General features: G+C 36.5%; 1 protein-coding gene across 1 annotated transcript; it reads left to right on the top strand.

The window, feature by feature from the left end:
- Positions 1-13,146: 13,146 nt before the first annotated feature.
- Positions 13,147-13,569, top strand: LOC114205979 (trafficking protein particle complex subunit 2-like). The gene has a single exon (XM_028099619.2). It carries the CDS (start codon positions 13,147-13,149, stop codon positions 13,567-13,569), a length of 423 nt encoding a protein of 140 aa, XP_027955420.2.
- Positions 13,570-14,160: the final 591 nt, after the last annotated feature.

The following is a 14,160-nucleotide window of genomic DNA, read 5'->3' as shown; positions in this document are numbered from 1 at the left end:
CTAAAATAAATAAATAAATCTTTTTAAAAAATGGGATTTAAGCTAATCAGTGAGTTTGGGCCTGAGTCTCAGGATCACTACCAGATAGTCTTAGAAAGCAAGACTCCTTTGCCATGTAAGAGTTTGGAATAGATTCTATGATGTTTGAGTTGAAAGGGGACTTAGAGATGATGCGATTTTTTCCCCAGAGATACTTATTTTATTGAAGTATAATTAACAGACAATGTTATCTTAGTTTCAGTTATATGACATGTTGATTCAACAATTCCATACTTTACTCAGTGCTCACCACAGTAAGTATAGTCACCATACAACATTATAATAATATTATTGACTATATTCCCTATGCTGTGCTTTTCATCTTTGTGACTTATTTATTTTAGACCTGGAAATTTGTACCTCTTAATGCCTTCTATCTATTTCACTTCTACCCCCACCCACCTCCCCTCTGGCAACCACCAGTTTGTTCTCTGTATTTAAGAGTCTCTTTTTCTTGTTTTTTTTTTGGGGGGGTGGGTGGGTTGGTTCTTTACTTTTAACCTAAATGTGTCTTTATATGTAAAGTGGGCTTTGTTTAGACAACATATAGTTTATTCTTGATTTTTCATACTTTCTGACAGTCTCCCTTTTATTTGGGGTATTCAGGACATTCACACTTAAAATGATTATTGCTATAGTTGGATTGGTATTAAGTTACTAATTTTAGTTAGTATTTAATATTTATTGATTTTCTTTCTTTTTTTTTTTTTTTTAGTTTCTTCCCCCCACTTTATTTTTTGCCTTGTCTGGTTTTAGTTAAGCATTTTATATAATTTGATTTTATCTCCTGTATTAGAATATTCATTGTAGTAAGAAAAAAGTGCTTGCCCTAGAATTTGTAATATACATTGTTATCTTATGTAAGTTTACTTTCAAATACCACACCATTTCATATGTAGTATAGGGAATTATAACTATTTCCAATTTCTACCTACAACCCCTTGTGATATTGCTCTCATTAATTTCATTTATCTGAATGCTATAAATGCCTAATATATTTTTAATGTAACCACTTAAAATAATCATTTTTTTAAATTAAGGATTTAATGTTTCATTTATTTATTCTTAGATACTCTTCTGTTCTTTATGTAGATCTAAATGTATGACCTATATATTTTTTTTCATCTGTCTGAAAAACTTCTTTCAGCATTTCCTGCAGGTTAGATTTAGTGGCAGTGAATTACCACAGTTTTTGATAATTGAGAAAATATTTACTTTTCCTAGATTTTTTTTTCTTTCAACATTTTAAGTATTTACCTACACTCCCTTATTGTTTGCATGGTTTTTAGGAACTTTTCTGTAATTGCTTCTTGTTCCCCTATCGGTAAGGTGTTCCCCACCCCTAATCCCCTGGATTTCAAGACTTTCCCTTTGGTATTCTGCAATTTGAATGTACTATGCTCAGGATTGTTTATTTGTTTTGGTAATCATTCTGTCTGATGTTTCCTGGACATCCTAGAACTGTGGCTTTTTGTATATCATCCATTTTGGAAAATTCACCTGTTATTACCTGAAATATTTCTTCTGCTTAATTCTCTTTTTTTTTCCTTCTGACATTTCAATTATACCTATGTTGCGTCTATGGAAATTGCCCCACAGTTCTTAGATGTTATTTTTTGTCTTGTTTGTTTAGTTTATCTCTTTTCATTTTATTTTGTGACGTTTATATTGCTTCATTATCAAGCCCATGGATTCTTTTTTTAGCTACGTTGTATGAGCCCATCAAAGGCATTACTCATTTCTGTTGCAATGTTGATTTCTCACATTTCCTTTTGACTCTTGTAGAACTTCCGTCTTTCTGCTTATATTGCCCATTGATTCTTGCATGCTGTCTGCTCTTTTGATTAGAACCCTTAATGTATTAATCATAGTTATTTTAAATTCCCTCTCAGATAATTCCTACACACCCGAGTCCAATTCTGATTATTGCCTTTTCTTTTCATAATCCATATCCTTTCAACTTTTGACATGACTTCTAATTCCCCCTTTTGCCCACTAAAAATCAGATATTTTATACTAAGTGATAAGAACTGAATTAAGTAGGACTTCAGTGTGGGGATTTATGTTAATTTGGCTATGAATTAGCCTCTCTTTAATGTTTGTCACAGCTATAGGTTGTCATAGCTCGTGGTGGTTGTAGCCAGAGGCCTCAGATCCCTCTGTGGTCTGTTTTTATCTCCTCTCTTGATTCCGGGCTTCCCGAAGTACTCCTCCTTGGAAAGAATCAGTATCTTGCACATCCTTCAGATGCAGTCCACTGTTATATTGGGTCCCTGTTGGTGTGTTGGTAAGGAGTGAGTGATTGAGGTGTTTTATAATCATTTGATTAAATCTTAGTGTTTTAGTGGGGCCGTATTTCAGGGCTGTGACCTCCACAGTGTTTCTCTGTTGGTATTGTTTTTTTCCGCCCTGTATCTCTATTCCCTCCTCCCACCCCTGTTGTTTCCACCTGGGATGAGACAGTAATACCAGAGCAGGCTGGAGTGAGAGAAAAATCTCTTCTCCTAAACTGGGATAAGAAGGCTCTGGGGAAGCCTGGTCTCCTGGAGAGAAGGCATTTGTTGGGGAGAAGGCTGCTGGTGTATTGCACAGTAATTATGCTGTCTCCTCCTGCCAGACCCACAGGTGAACCTTCCTCACATCTTCACAGTGAGAATCTGGTGGGTTTCCTGGCATTATAACCTTCAAAAGTCTGAGGACCTGTCTAAGGCTGCTGGTCCCAGGAATTTCTTCCCCCCCCCTTTTTTTTTTTAAGATTTTATTTATTTGAGAGGGAGAGAGAGAGGTAGAGAACTTGGCAGAGAGAGCATGAGTAGGGGTGGGCAGAGAGGGAGAAGCAGACTCCCTGCTGAACGGGGAGCCTGATGCTGGGATTATGACCTGAGCCTAAGGCAGACACTTAATTGACTAAGCCACCTAGGCATTCCAGGAATTTCTTACTTTTAAGGTAGTCCACAACCTCCACCAATTCATCAAAATTAGCATTTAAGTGTTCCTACCAGACTCTTGATCGAGTGGATTCTCCTGTAAGTATGCAGAGCTAGGCTGTGACTTTTGGGATATGCTTGTCTCTCCAGATTTTGGTTGTGATTTAATCTGTTTCTTCAGTTTAATGACTTCGAAAAGTTGTGGACTTTCTGTTTGTCTAGCTTTTTCTTGTTGTAGGTATGGGAATGCTGACTTCCAAACTCTTTACACTTCAGGGCTGAAACTGGAAGTTAGGGACAATTTTGAAAGCCAATTTTCTAAGTTTCCTTAAAAAAAAGTTATTTGAGAGAGAGAAAGAGCACTTAAAAAAAAAAGATTTATTTGAGAGAGCGAGCACAGGTACACACATGAGCAAGTGCATGAGCAGGGGAGGGGCAGAAGGAGACAAATCTCAAGAAGACTCCCTGCTGAATTTGAAATCTGACTTGGGGCTCTATGTGGGGCCCACTCATGACCCATGAGATCATGACCAGAGCCAAAACCAAGAGTCGGATGCTTAATTGACTGAGCCATCCAGGCACCCATTTCCTTCTTAATTCGTTTCTTATAGTAAAGGGAAAAAAATAATCATTTTACTTACTTCTGTCGTATTTCAAGAAATGATACAAAAGCATGTCATAAAAGCAATGAAAAATTTACATCTGTCTGGAATTAAACATAAATCACTGCTACCTGCACTATAGCTTTTACACATATTATTTGAAGAACAGGTTACTTTTCTCCTCACTCAAAATGTGGTAAGTACAATATCTTGTTTTTGTTGATTCGGTGTTGAATAATACTTTTTTGTTTGTTTGTTTCACCTTTAATAAGAATATATACGTGTGTGTCTTCACTAGGGAGCCCTTTGGAAGCAAATATATTATTTCTTTCAATTTTTGATCTATGTGTCCACAGTGAGTTGGACACCTAATAGAGATTACCAAAATATGTAGAATAAATGAATAATGATTTAGCTTAAAGGACTAAAGATTTGGTTCCTTTCAGTATCCATATGTACAAGGTCAGTCTTGTGAAAATGTGCATGAGTGTATTAAAACCCCATCTAAACTGATTTACCTGTTCACACATAAATACTCTCTTCTGGCTTTTTTTTTTTTTTAAGATTTATTTATTTGACAGAGAGAGCGAGAGAGGGAACACAAGCGGGGGGAGCGGGGGAGGGAGAGGCCGGCTTCCCGCGGAGCAGGGAGCCCGACGCGGGCACAGTCCGCGGACTCCAAGATCATGACCTGAGCCGAAAGCAAAAGCTTAAGGACTGAGCCGCCCAGGAGCCCCATTTTGTCTGTTTGTTTTTGTTTTGTTTTGGGGTCATTTTCTTACCTTTATATCCTAGTTAACTGTATGTAAGTTAGATTCTCATTCTTATGTTCTAATAAGTGAGTAAGATATTCTATCTGGATATAGCCCTTTACTTTGTCTCAGTCATAGAATGTCTTTGAAACTAACTTCTATGCCCAGCCCTTAAGAAAATATTTCTTAAATGTGCCTCTTTGCAGGTAGACTACTCACCTTGCCCGAAAAGACATCTTCTTTTGTCAAGTTCCAACACCCCCATGGTACATTTGAAAAAGGAAAAAAGAAAATAAACTCATTAAAAAGTACTTGTGAGAGTGGTAGTAAAATTTTAGAAATCTGAAAGCCTGAAGAGAGTAGATAGACCAGTTATCTGCCTATGCAATGTGGAGACTGTTGTCTCATAGAGTGTATATATTTGTCTATGACCATTCAGACACGTTTTGGAGAAAAGCTTATAAATGTAATTGTCAATATTAGCCAAAAGAATGATTGCATAGTAGAGAGTACCCATGAGACAGATACTCACATTTCTAAACTTTGTAATACCAAGAAATATTCTGGATTAATTCACATTATGTGTAATTTAAGTCTTAGTTTGAGCTAATTACTTTTTAATATGCATAATTGATCTTTGTATATGGACAGGGTGTAAGTTACTATTTAAAAATAATCATAAATATCTCCCGATGATGTTCCTATGCATTTGAGCTTAGTTTGTAATGTGCAGAAATCATGAGCTACTGCTTTAAGGGTACATACAGTTCCCTTTATTCATGTAAAATGGAATGAAAAAAATCAGTAAGAACCAGAAATCTTTCTTGTTCTTAATGAATAATAATCACAAATTAAAATCACCATGGTAGAGTGCCATGAACAGCAATGAACAATAAAATTATTTTTCCACTTTCATTGTTTTGTTTGTATTGTATTGAAGCAGGCTTCAGTATATTTGTATATATTTGAATAAACAGTCATACAATTTTAAAAGTATAAAATGTAAAAGTCATGAATATTTCCAGAAGTAAAGTGAGACATTTATCTCTACTGTATGCATTCCAGTTTCATTTTAATTAGCTTAAAAGGTTGCAATTAAGACCATTCATCTTATTAATTCTGTAAAGAATGTGTGCTGCTTTTTGATATCTCTCGCAAGGAAGATTTGGAAATGTCAGAGACTGAGTTATAGGAAAAAGAACATTTCATGGCCTAGTAATTCAGACAATGCATGCCAAGCAATAAGAAGGAGAGAAAGATAATTGAACTAGGTAGGACAGAAGAAAGATTGTGGGATAAACATTATGTATGGAGGCATACTCCCCAGGTAATGAGGTGATAGATCTAATCTTTTGTAAAATGTAAGATACAAACAGCCCTGTTTTCTAGAAACAGACAATACATGCAGCTATAAAAGAACAAGTAATCAAGCATTTATTACTCCCTAGCTCAAACAATAAGCAGAAAATTATAATAGTGAAAGAAACTCTCTTAGATTGAGGAAATTGCTCAGTATAAGCTTTCTCTAACTCTGAGCCCGCTCTCAATTACATGCACTGATGGAAGAGGAGGCATGATGCAGGCTATTTGAAATGACATCCATAAAAAAATTACATATGATTTAGCAATGGACAAGGCATATTCTGATGTGAGCCCTCTAAACAATGAAGAGCCAACGTTTGCTGACAGTTTTGTTGTGGGGACCCACAAATTAGGTGCACTGTGCAGTGATAGTTAAAAATCTTCTCTTAAGAGGTGTATTGTCTTGGTACCGGATTTGGGATTAGCTAGGCAAGAAACTCTTTTTGTACCTTCAATCATTAGTGTTCCAATCAGTGAAGTTGTCTCAGTATTCACAATACCTACCTTCCATGGTCATCATCAGGATTCAGTAAAATAGGGTATGTGAAAACATTTGGGACCTGTTTAAATTATTTTATTAACATTATCCCATGAGGGCAGAGAATTTGTCTTTTTTAACATTCTCTTTTCTGTATGTGGCCCAGTAATTGGCAGACAGTAAGCACTACAGCAGTATCTCTTAAACAAATAAATAAATAAATGAATGAATTCTCATTAGTATTGTTATATAAACTATAGAATAAAAACATTTCTTATAACTCCTCAAATAAGGGATATTTTTTGCTGTGATAAAAGTAGACGTAATAATTTTTGAGGAACCATGTAGAAGTATAATTGGCAAAATCTAAAGTAAACCCTTCAGAGAATTGCCAGTATTCCACTTGGCTTGAGCAGCAATGTCTTAGCATTAAGTAATGAATAATGTAGGGGCGCCTGGGTGGCTGAGTCGTTAGGCGTCTGCCTTCAGCTCAGGTCATGGTCCCAGGGTCCTGGGATCGAGCCCCGCATCGGGCTCCCTGCTCCGCAGGGAGCCCGCTTCTCCCTCTCCCACTCCCCCTGCTTGTGTCCCCTCTTTGGCTGTGTCTCTCTGTCAAATAAAATCTTCAAAAAAAAAAAACATAAAAAAAAGTAATGAATAATGTACTGAAAATATTTCTGTATCAGTGGATCATTTTTAGAAGCCCCTACTTGGTGGGACCTAATATTCTTTGAATATTTAATGTTTGTATCAAATCATATTTTTCATTTAGAACTCAAAATCTGGTTGTACATAGAGTATTATTATTCTCAATGAAACAGTAAAGAAACTAAGACCGTAAAAGTTTGAAAACTTGTCCAAATATAGAGCTAATTAGGAGTCCAGCTGAGATTTATATTCTGTTATATATGACTCCATGTCTTGCCTTTTTCCTTAACAGCCTTTACATAATGTGAATATGTGATTTTTGGTTAGCCAAAGAACAAAATATAAAACTATAATATTTGTATATGATATAAACTTTTCAACTGGACATGCAACCTTGTTAGGTAGGATTCCTTAGGATATCCTTTTACCTATTCATCCTTTATAAATCCCAGGAGATTCCTCCTTTCTATGGATATCCTTCCTTAGTGAGGTAGAATTATGGGTGAGAATAAGAAATGGGAACTGTTAAAAAAAACAACAACAAAGCAAACAAAAAAAACCCCAACAACAAACAACATTCAACTTTGGTAGTCTGTGATGCTTGGAGTTTGTATTTTTATTGGGAACTAGTCAATATTCAAAATATATTTATAAATTGACTTTAAAGCAATTAGAAAGGAAAGGGGAATTCCTAGACTTTATAAGTCATAGCTAGTCCCTGGGACCGTGAAATGTAAAAGAGTAGAGCCCATGCCTTGTTCATATTCCCTCCCCGCCGACCATATCGTAGTCCCTTATATGAATGTTTGTTCAATACATTTTTTGTTAAATAATTAAGTGAGAAAATGTGGAATATAAGGTTTCAGTGACAAAGCGAAGACCAGATACAGAATAAAATCCCCTTCTCACCAACTTTATGCAATTTAATATATTGTGGAGTTTTTCTATAAGCATATAATGTGAGTCAAATGGAAGATACAAATTGATATAAAATAGAATAAAAAGCTTTACATTATCAGTATGGTATGTGATCCAAACTGCATTTGTAGATATATTTGCTTTTCAACCTCATTTTTTTGGCTTCAGTTTGGAAATAAATTGAACTGGACCAATAATTGTTAAAGCTGAGGCCTTACCTTAATGAATAAAGAAGACTCTGTGTAAGGACCATAACTGAATTAATGGGGAAACAGTGTGACGGTAAGTATCCTGTGGAGGAAAGGAAACTAAATCACTGGGTAAGAGCCTTCTAGGAAGAACCAAAATGATTCAGTGGAAAGCAAATGATGACAGTGATGCAGATGACAACCCTAGATGAAGACAGGATGGTATCACACAGAGAAGGAAGCTACAACTTCTCTTTCCTTTCAATGTTTTCTAAAGTGGATTTGTCGAATTTCCCGGTAGCCAAGGAACAAAGCCCAGGATGCCATACTGGGAATGTGGTGTGTGGGGGGGCGGTGAGGATGGAAGGAGGGGTTAGGAGGTGCTGTGATGAAGGCCTGGCACATCTACCTGGTCATCAGATTCCTGTGCTTTCACAGGCTGGAACTGTAACCTGAGCCCTACATCACTGGACATTCTCCAAGATCTAAATGCTTTATACACGTGATCACATTAAAACTCATAAGAACATTCTTGTTATATACAAACCCCCCAGAAAACTGTACTAAGAAAGCATACATTACTTTTCCTAGGTTTCAGAGCCTGCAGTAGCTAGAGATCCTATACTCAATCATTATGTGATCTGACTCTCATCTACCGAGACACTGTGTTGGAAAAGCCCTCTCCTCTTAGTTACTTTTTGATTCTAATTGTCGCATTCAAATTGTGCAATGGAAGGTACAGACACAGAGCCCATGTTACATTTCAGGTATCCCCTGGAGTGCCATGCGGTAACTGGGCATGGCACTCAAAGGAGGCAGTATTTTCAAATGCTGACCACCTGAAAGATTGAGTCAACCCAGGTGTTGCATATGCATTAGAAAAACAAATACTCATGTTAACCCACTAGGAAAGTTATATATGATCTTCAAGTGCTTATGGGCCAGACACAGTGCAAAATACTTTACATAAATTATTTCATTTAGTCATGGCAACACGCAAAATCATCTTTACCCCTGTTAAGATTGTATTTTCATAATTACCAGAAATATTTTCTTATCTTTAAGTGTTTCTTTAAGTACTAGAAGTTCAAAGAAAACCATGATTATGCTAGTGTTCTGGGCAAAATGAGTGTGGATTATTACCTTTTTCTTGATAATGCTCCCAGACTGTTTTGTATCACTGCTGAACTGTCAACAGATAATTCCTCCTTTCTGTGCAGGAGGCCAAACTGATATGGACAGAGTGCAGAGTAATGAGATTAACCTTCCAGAGTCACTTGTCAGCTCCCTAATTCTTTAAACCTCTTCAGCAGCCAGACGCAATTTTGTGGTATCAATAAAGAAATAAATCATGGTTGAAGATTATTTTCTTGTGTGTCTGTTAAAAAGTGGAACAAAGAGCTACTTACCCTTGCTTACCTCAAGTAATAATAGTTAAGAAGCATTCATTTATCAAAAAGGTAATCTGTGACCTAGAAATCCCATTTAAAGTTTGATCTTACTTTCCTTAAAATCATCTGCATAATAATTAGATGCAGTATTTTTTTACAGATGTACACAGTGATCCTGTAGGTTTTTTAGAGACTCATTATCATGTGGTTTTCCAAAAGCATTCATGGTTTTTGCCATTCCCCTGTACTTAGTGGGATTTGTGGACTTTGAATGGTCACAATTACCAGATGCAGTTCCTGAGGGCCAGATAGTAAGCATGGAGGTCCAGACAAATGCTGTTGTAAGAATTACAAATGAAGTCTACCTCTTTCCAAAAACTGTAAGGTGCATAAGTGAATGTGCATTGGTGGAATGGTTTTGCTATTTTCATTTGGTACCAAAAATTGTATGGTCACATACACCATATTTCAGAACAAGCGGCAAGACATATCAATCAAATAACTAGACCGACAAGATAAGATGTTTTAGCCAATGCTGTTATTCTGTGGGGATAGAGTGTGGAAGCTAATTAAAAACCTTTGGGAGAGCTGAACTAGTGTTCTAGAGAACTAAGTGTTCTCTAAACTTTCTCACACGAATTTTGAGGACAGAGAGTTAGAAATTGGTCATCCAGTCATTGCCAGTATTGAGTTATGGAACAATGCAATGATCAAGAATATGTTGTCAGATGTGTCAGTTTAAAAAAATGGATAGGTTATGACTTGCTAAAGAAGAGAGGGGAGTTATAAGGGGAAGGAAAGGCATGGGGAAAAAAAAGAATACGTTGTTAGTATTGGATCTTTTTTTTTTTAAGATTTTATTTATTTGAGAGAGAGAGAGTGAGAGATAGAGAGCACGAGAGGGAAGAGGGTCAGAGGGAGAAGCACACTCCCTGCTGAGCAGGGAGCCCGATGCGGGACTCGATCCTGGGACTCCAGGATCATGACCTGAGCCGAAGGCAGTTGCTTAACCAACTGAGCCACCCAGGTGCCCTTAGTATTGGATCTTAAAGACTGGAACTAGGGCACGTGTTGTGAAGATGCATCCCTGTAAGAACCAAGAAATCAAGTGCGACTAAAATCCTTAAATGTCAAAGCCATGAATAAGGACAGGTTTATCTATCTAAGATGAAAATCAGGTAGTGGTAGAACTGAGAGTGTGTGGTTAGCACAAAGGAGGTATTCTTGGGCGCATACCAAGACCCCCCCACCCAGGAAAAATTGCAGTTCTTTGCATACCATTTGGCATGTGATTCCTGACAGGGTTGAACTCACATATCAAGTCAGTTGTAGAGCAAACATCCACTGGTTTCAATGGTGTTTAATTATTTAATTCTCAACAATGTATAATAATTAACTTAAAGGAAGATATTATGAATTAAATCATCTATATGTGGTGTTCATAATTTGATCATTGTAAAATACTTCTTCCACATTCGCCCTTAGGTTACTAGAATGTGTGAATCCCAGCTCTTACAACTGTTTACAGAGTATTAAATAGCCAGTATATATCGTTCTAGATAACAGGAAAACAAATTCACAAATTCTTCCATATGTGTTATTACACAATATCTTAATACATGGTTCATTTTTATAAATAATAGTGTAAAATATATTCAGAGTGTTTTGACTTGCTGTTCTCTGAAGATTTCATTGTATGTATCACTGAGCTGAGATGATAGCAGATATTGATTCACATTCTTATTCTTCTCTCACAAGTTGTGTAAATTTAGGCAGTTTAATTAGATTCTTTGAGCCTGGTTTTCCCATTTAAAATGGAAATGATAATGCTTACTTTCCAGGGCTAATTTGAGAATGAATGAGAAAATGTATGCATAAATTATGGCGCAGTGCCTGGCACTTAATAGACGCTTGGTTAATGTTAGTAATTTCTTTCTCCCTTCTTGTTCAAGGGGTTGAACAGATGGATATATTATAATATATGTATAAAAATACCAATTATTTTCAACATAGCAAAAATTCTTATATACCCTATAATATAGTCAGTAGCATGACATCACCTAAAAATCATAGTTTTTGTAATAATGACAAAGACTAAAAGCTACACACTGAAAGGGGAGAATTTTAAATGAAATCAATCATTTGATATAACTACTAAGTCCGTGAATGTACAGACTCAATAGAAGGCCCAGCAAAAGGGAGTTCAGTTCTGGCTACGGATCTACAAGAAGAATATTAACAAATCAATTTAAACTTAAAAGATGGCAAGAGATCTTGAATTGTGATTATGAGAATAGTAGAAGTAATTGGGACTGTCTTGAGCCTGTGGTGCACAGAGGAATCTGAGATCTTGCCATGTTGTATGGGCTATCATGTGGAAGCAGAACAAAGACGGCATCTTTGGCTGCCTAAGGGCTGCATTAGTATGACTCAGAAGAATATAGAATAGAACATTAAAACTAAAGGAAAAATAGCAAAACCAAAACAACAAAAGCAACAAAATGACTGTCCACTGGTGGAATGGGTAAACCAAAGAAAGGCAAGAAACAACCCACCACTGGTAATATCAGAGCAGAGGCAGAGCAGAGACCATAGGTTAAGGAAATTGACAAGGAAATGCTCAATGTTTGGATTAAATACTCAAGCCCAGGATTTCTCTGATCCTTTCCAAATTTAAGATCTCACAGTACAAATAAATAAAATCTTTAAAAAAAAAAAAAAAAGGGCGCCTGGGTGGCTCAGTTGGTTAAGCAACTGCCTTCGGCTCAGGTCATGATCCTGGAGTCCCGGGATCGAGTCCCACATCAGGGTCCCTGCTCAGCAGGGAGTCTGCTTCTCCCTCTGACCCTCTTCCCTCTCATGCTCTCTATCTCTCATTCTCTCCCTCAAATAAATAAATAAAATCTTAAAAAAAAAAAAAAGGATCTCACAGTACAAATGATGGCTGGATTGTCCAAAAGATGGATTGTGGTAAAAATAAAACAGAAGTCTGTCTTTAGAAATAATTATTTTGTTCAGTCAAAAGCCTTGGCTTTTAGGAATTTCTCAGGGAGGAGTTGCTAAAATTAATTTTGAAAGTATTCTCTGATCTATAATGATTCAAAAAACTGAAGGAAATTCAAAATACTTTCTGAGAAAGCAGTGACTTCCTCAGTTACCTTTATATCCGGAGAATGAGTGTGAGTGGCACCAAAAGATCATAGAAAAAAATTACTGTATCAACCGTTTGGATATTTTTAACACTTCCACATCACCTTGCTCCCTCCCATCCCCTCCCTGAACACACACACAAACACACATGAAAGCGAAATCTAGGTGAGACTGGAGATGTAAGTAAGAGAAAGACTTTGGTAGGGCAAGGAAATTAGGATTCTTCATCTATCTACATTTACATCTGTTTCCGTCTTTTTTTTTTTCAGTAATTCTTTATTTTTAATTCCAGTTTACAGACACTGAAATTCACTCTTTTTGTTGCACAGATCTGTTTCCTTATAATGTCTAGTTTAGGGATTAGAGTAATGGTGCCCTAAAAAATGAGTAGGTGTAAATTGTTCCCTCCTTTTATTTTCTGGCTTGGTTTAGTACAATTGTTATAATTTCTCCTTTATGTTTTTAAAATAAATTACCAATGAAGTTCTCTAGGTATGAGTCTATTTTGGTAGAGGTATTTAAAAATTCAAGTTATTACTAAGTCTATTGGGCTAATCCACTTTGTCTTCAGTAAACTTCAATAGTTTGAGTCCAGAAATTGCCCATTTTGGCCAAGCGCGGGTCTGTGGAGGGAAGTGACTGGCTGTTTCCATTGTCGGCTTCTCTCTGCAGGAACCATATACTGAAGACAATGTCTGGAAGCTTCTACTTTGTAATTGTGGGCCCCCATGATAATCCAGTTTTTGAAATGGAAGTTTTGCCAGCTGGAAAAGCAGAATCCAAAGATGATCATCGTCATCTGAACCAGTTCATAAGTCATGCTGCCCTCGACCTCATAGATGAGAATATGTGGCTGTCCAACAACATGTACTTGAAAACTGTGGACAAGTTCAATGAATGGTTTGTTTCGGCGTTTGTTACTGCAGGTCATATGAGATTTATTATGCTTCATGACATAAGGCAAGAAGATGGAATAAAGAACTTCTTTACTGATGTCTATGATTTATACATAAAGTTTGCAATGAACCCATTTTATGAACCCCATTCTCCTATTCGGTCAAGCACATTTGACAGAAAAGTTCAGTTTCTTGGGAAGAAACACCTTTTAAGTTGAATGCAGAAAAATTTGGAAATAAACAATGTTACTACAATGGGGTATTCTCAGGAATGTGTATATTGTAAGTAACTTGACTAAATAGCCTGGAAAAGTTTTACTTAGAGTCTAAATTTATCTGAACCTGATGAAATTCCTTGTATTATTTCAAAACAGTACATTCAGTTTCTTAACGATTATCAACAGATCAGTATTTGCTTGTGAACAGTGTTATTTATAAACTCTTTATAACCTTGAAAATATCTTTATTCTAAAAATTAAGAATGAGCTTTTGATTTTACTCATTCAGATAGCTTTATCTTGATGTCACGATTCAGAACTAAATGTCATGGTCAAGATTTTGGTAGACAGATTGAAAACTGGAAGTTTCTGCAGTAGGGAATGAAGTTGATAGCAAGTACATGGGCTTCTGCACATCTAGAGATATTGTTATAAAACCATGTAGGCAGTATACATAGCACTCCCCAAGAAGCCGGAGCAAACAGCGTTTGCAGTGCCAAATGCCACAGGCCCGCCTCTGTCAAAGTGATTCTGCTATAAATCCAGAATCCTGGATCCATGTTTGTAAAATGGGAGGCTGGGACCAAAGTG

The sequence above is a fragment of the Eumetopias jubatus genome, unplaced genomic scaffold (assembly GCF_037043125.1).
Source record: "Eumetopias jubatus isolate StellerSeaLion01/CBP00866 unplaced genomic scaffold, mEumJub1_p1.0 scaffold_9, whole genome shotgun sequence".
NCBI lineage: Eukaryota > Metazoa > Chordata > Mammalia > Carnivora > Otariidae > Eumetopias > Eumetopias jubatus.
Note: the sequence above shows the minus strand (reverse complement) of the source record. Positions and strands in the feature narration are given on the sequence as shown.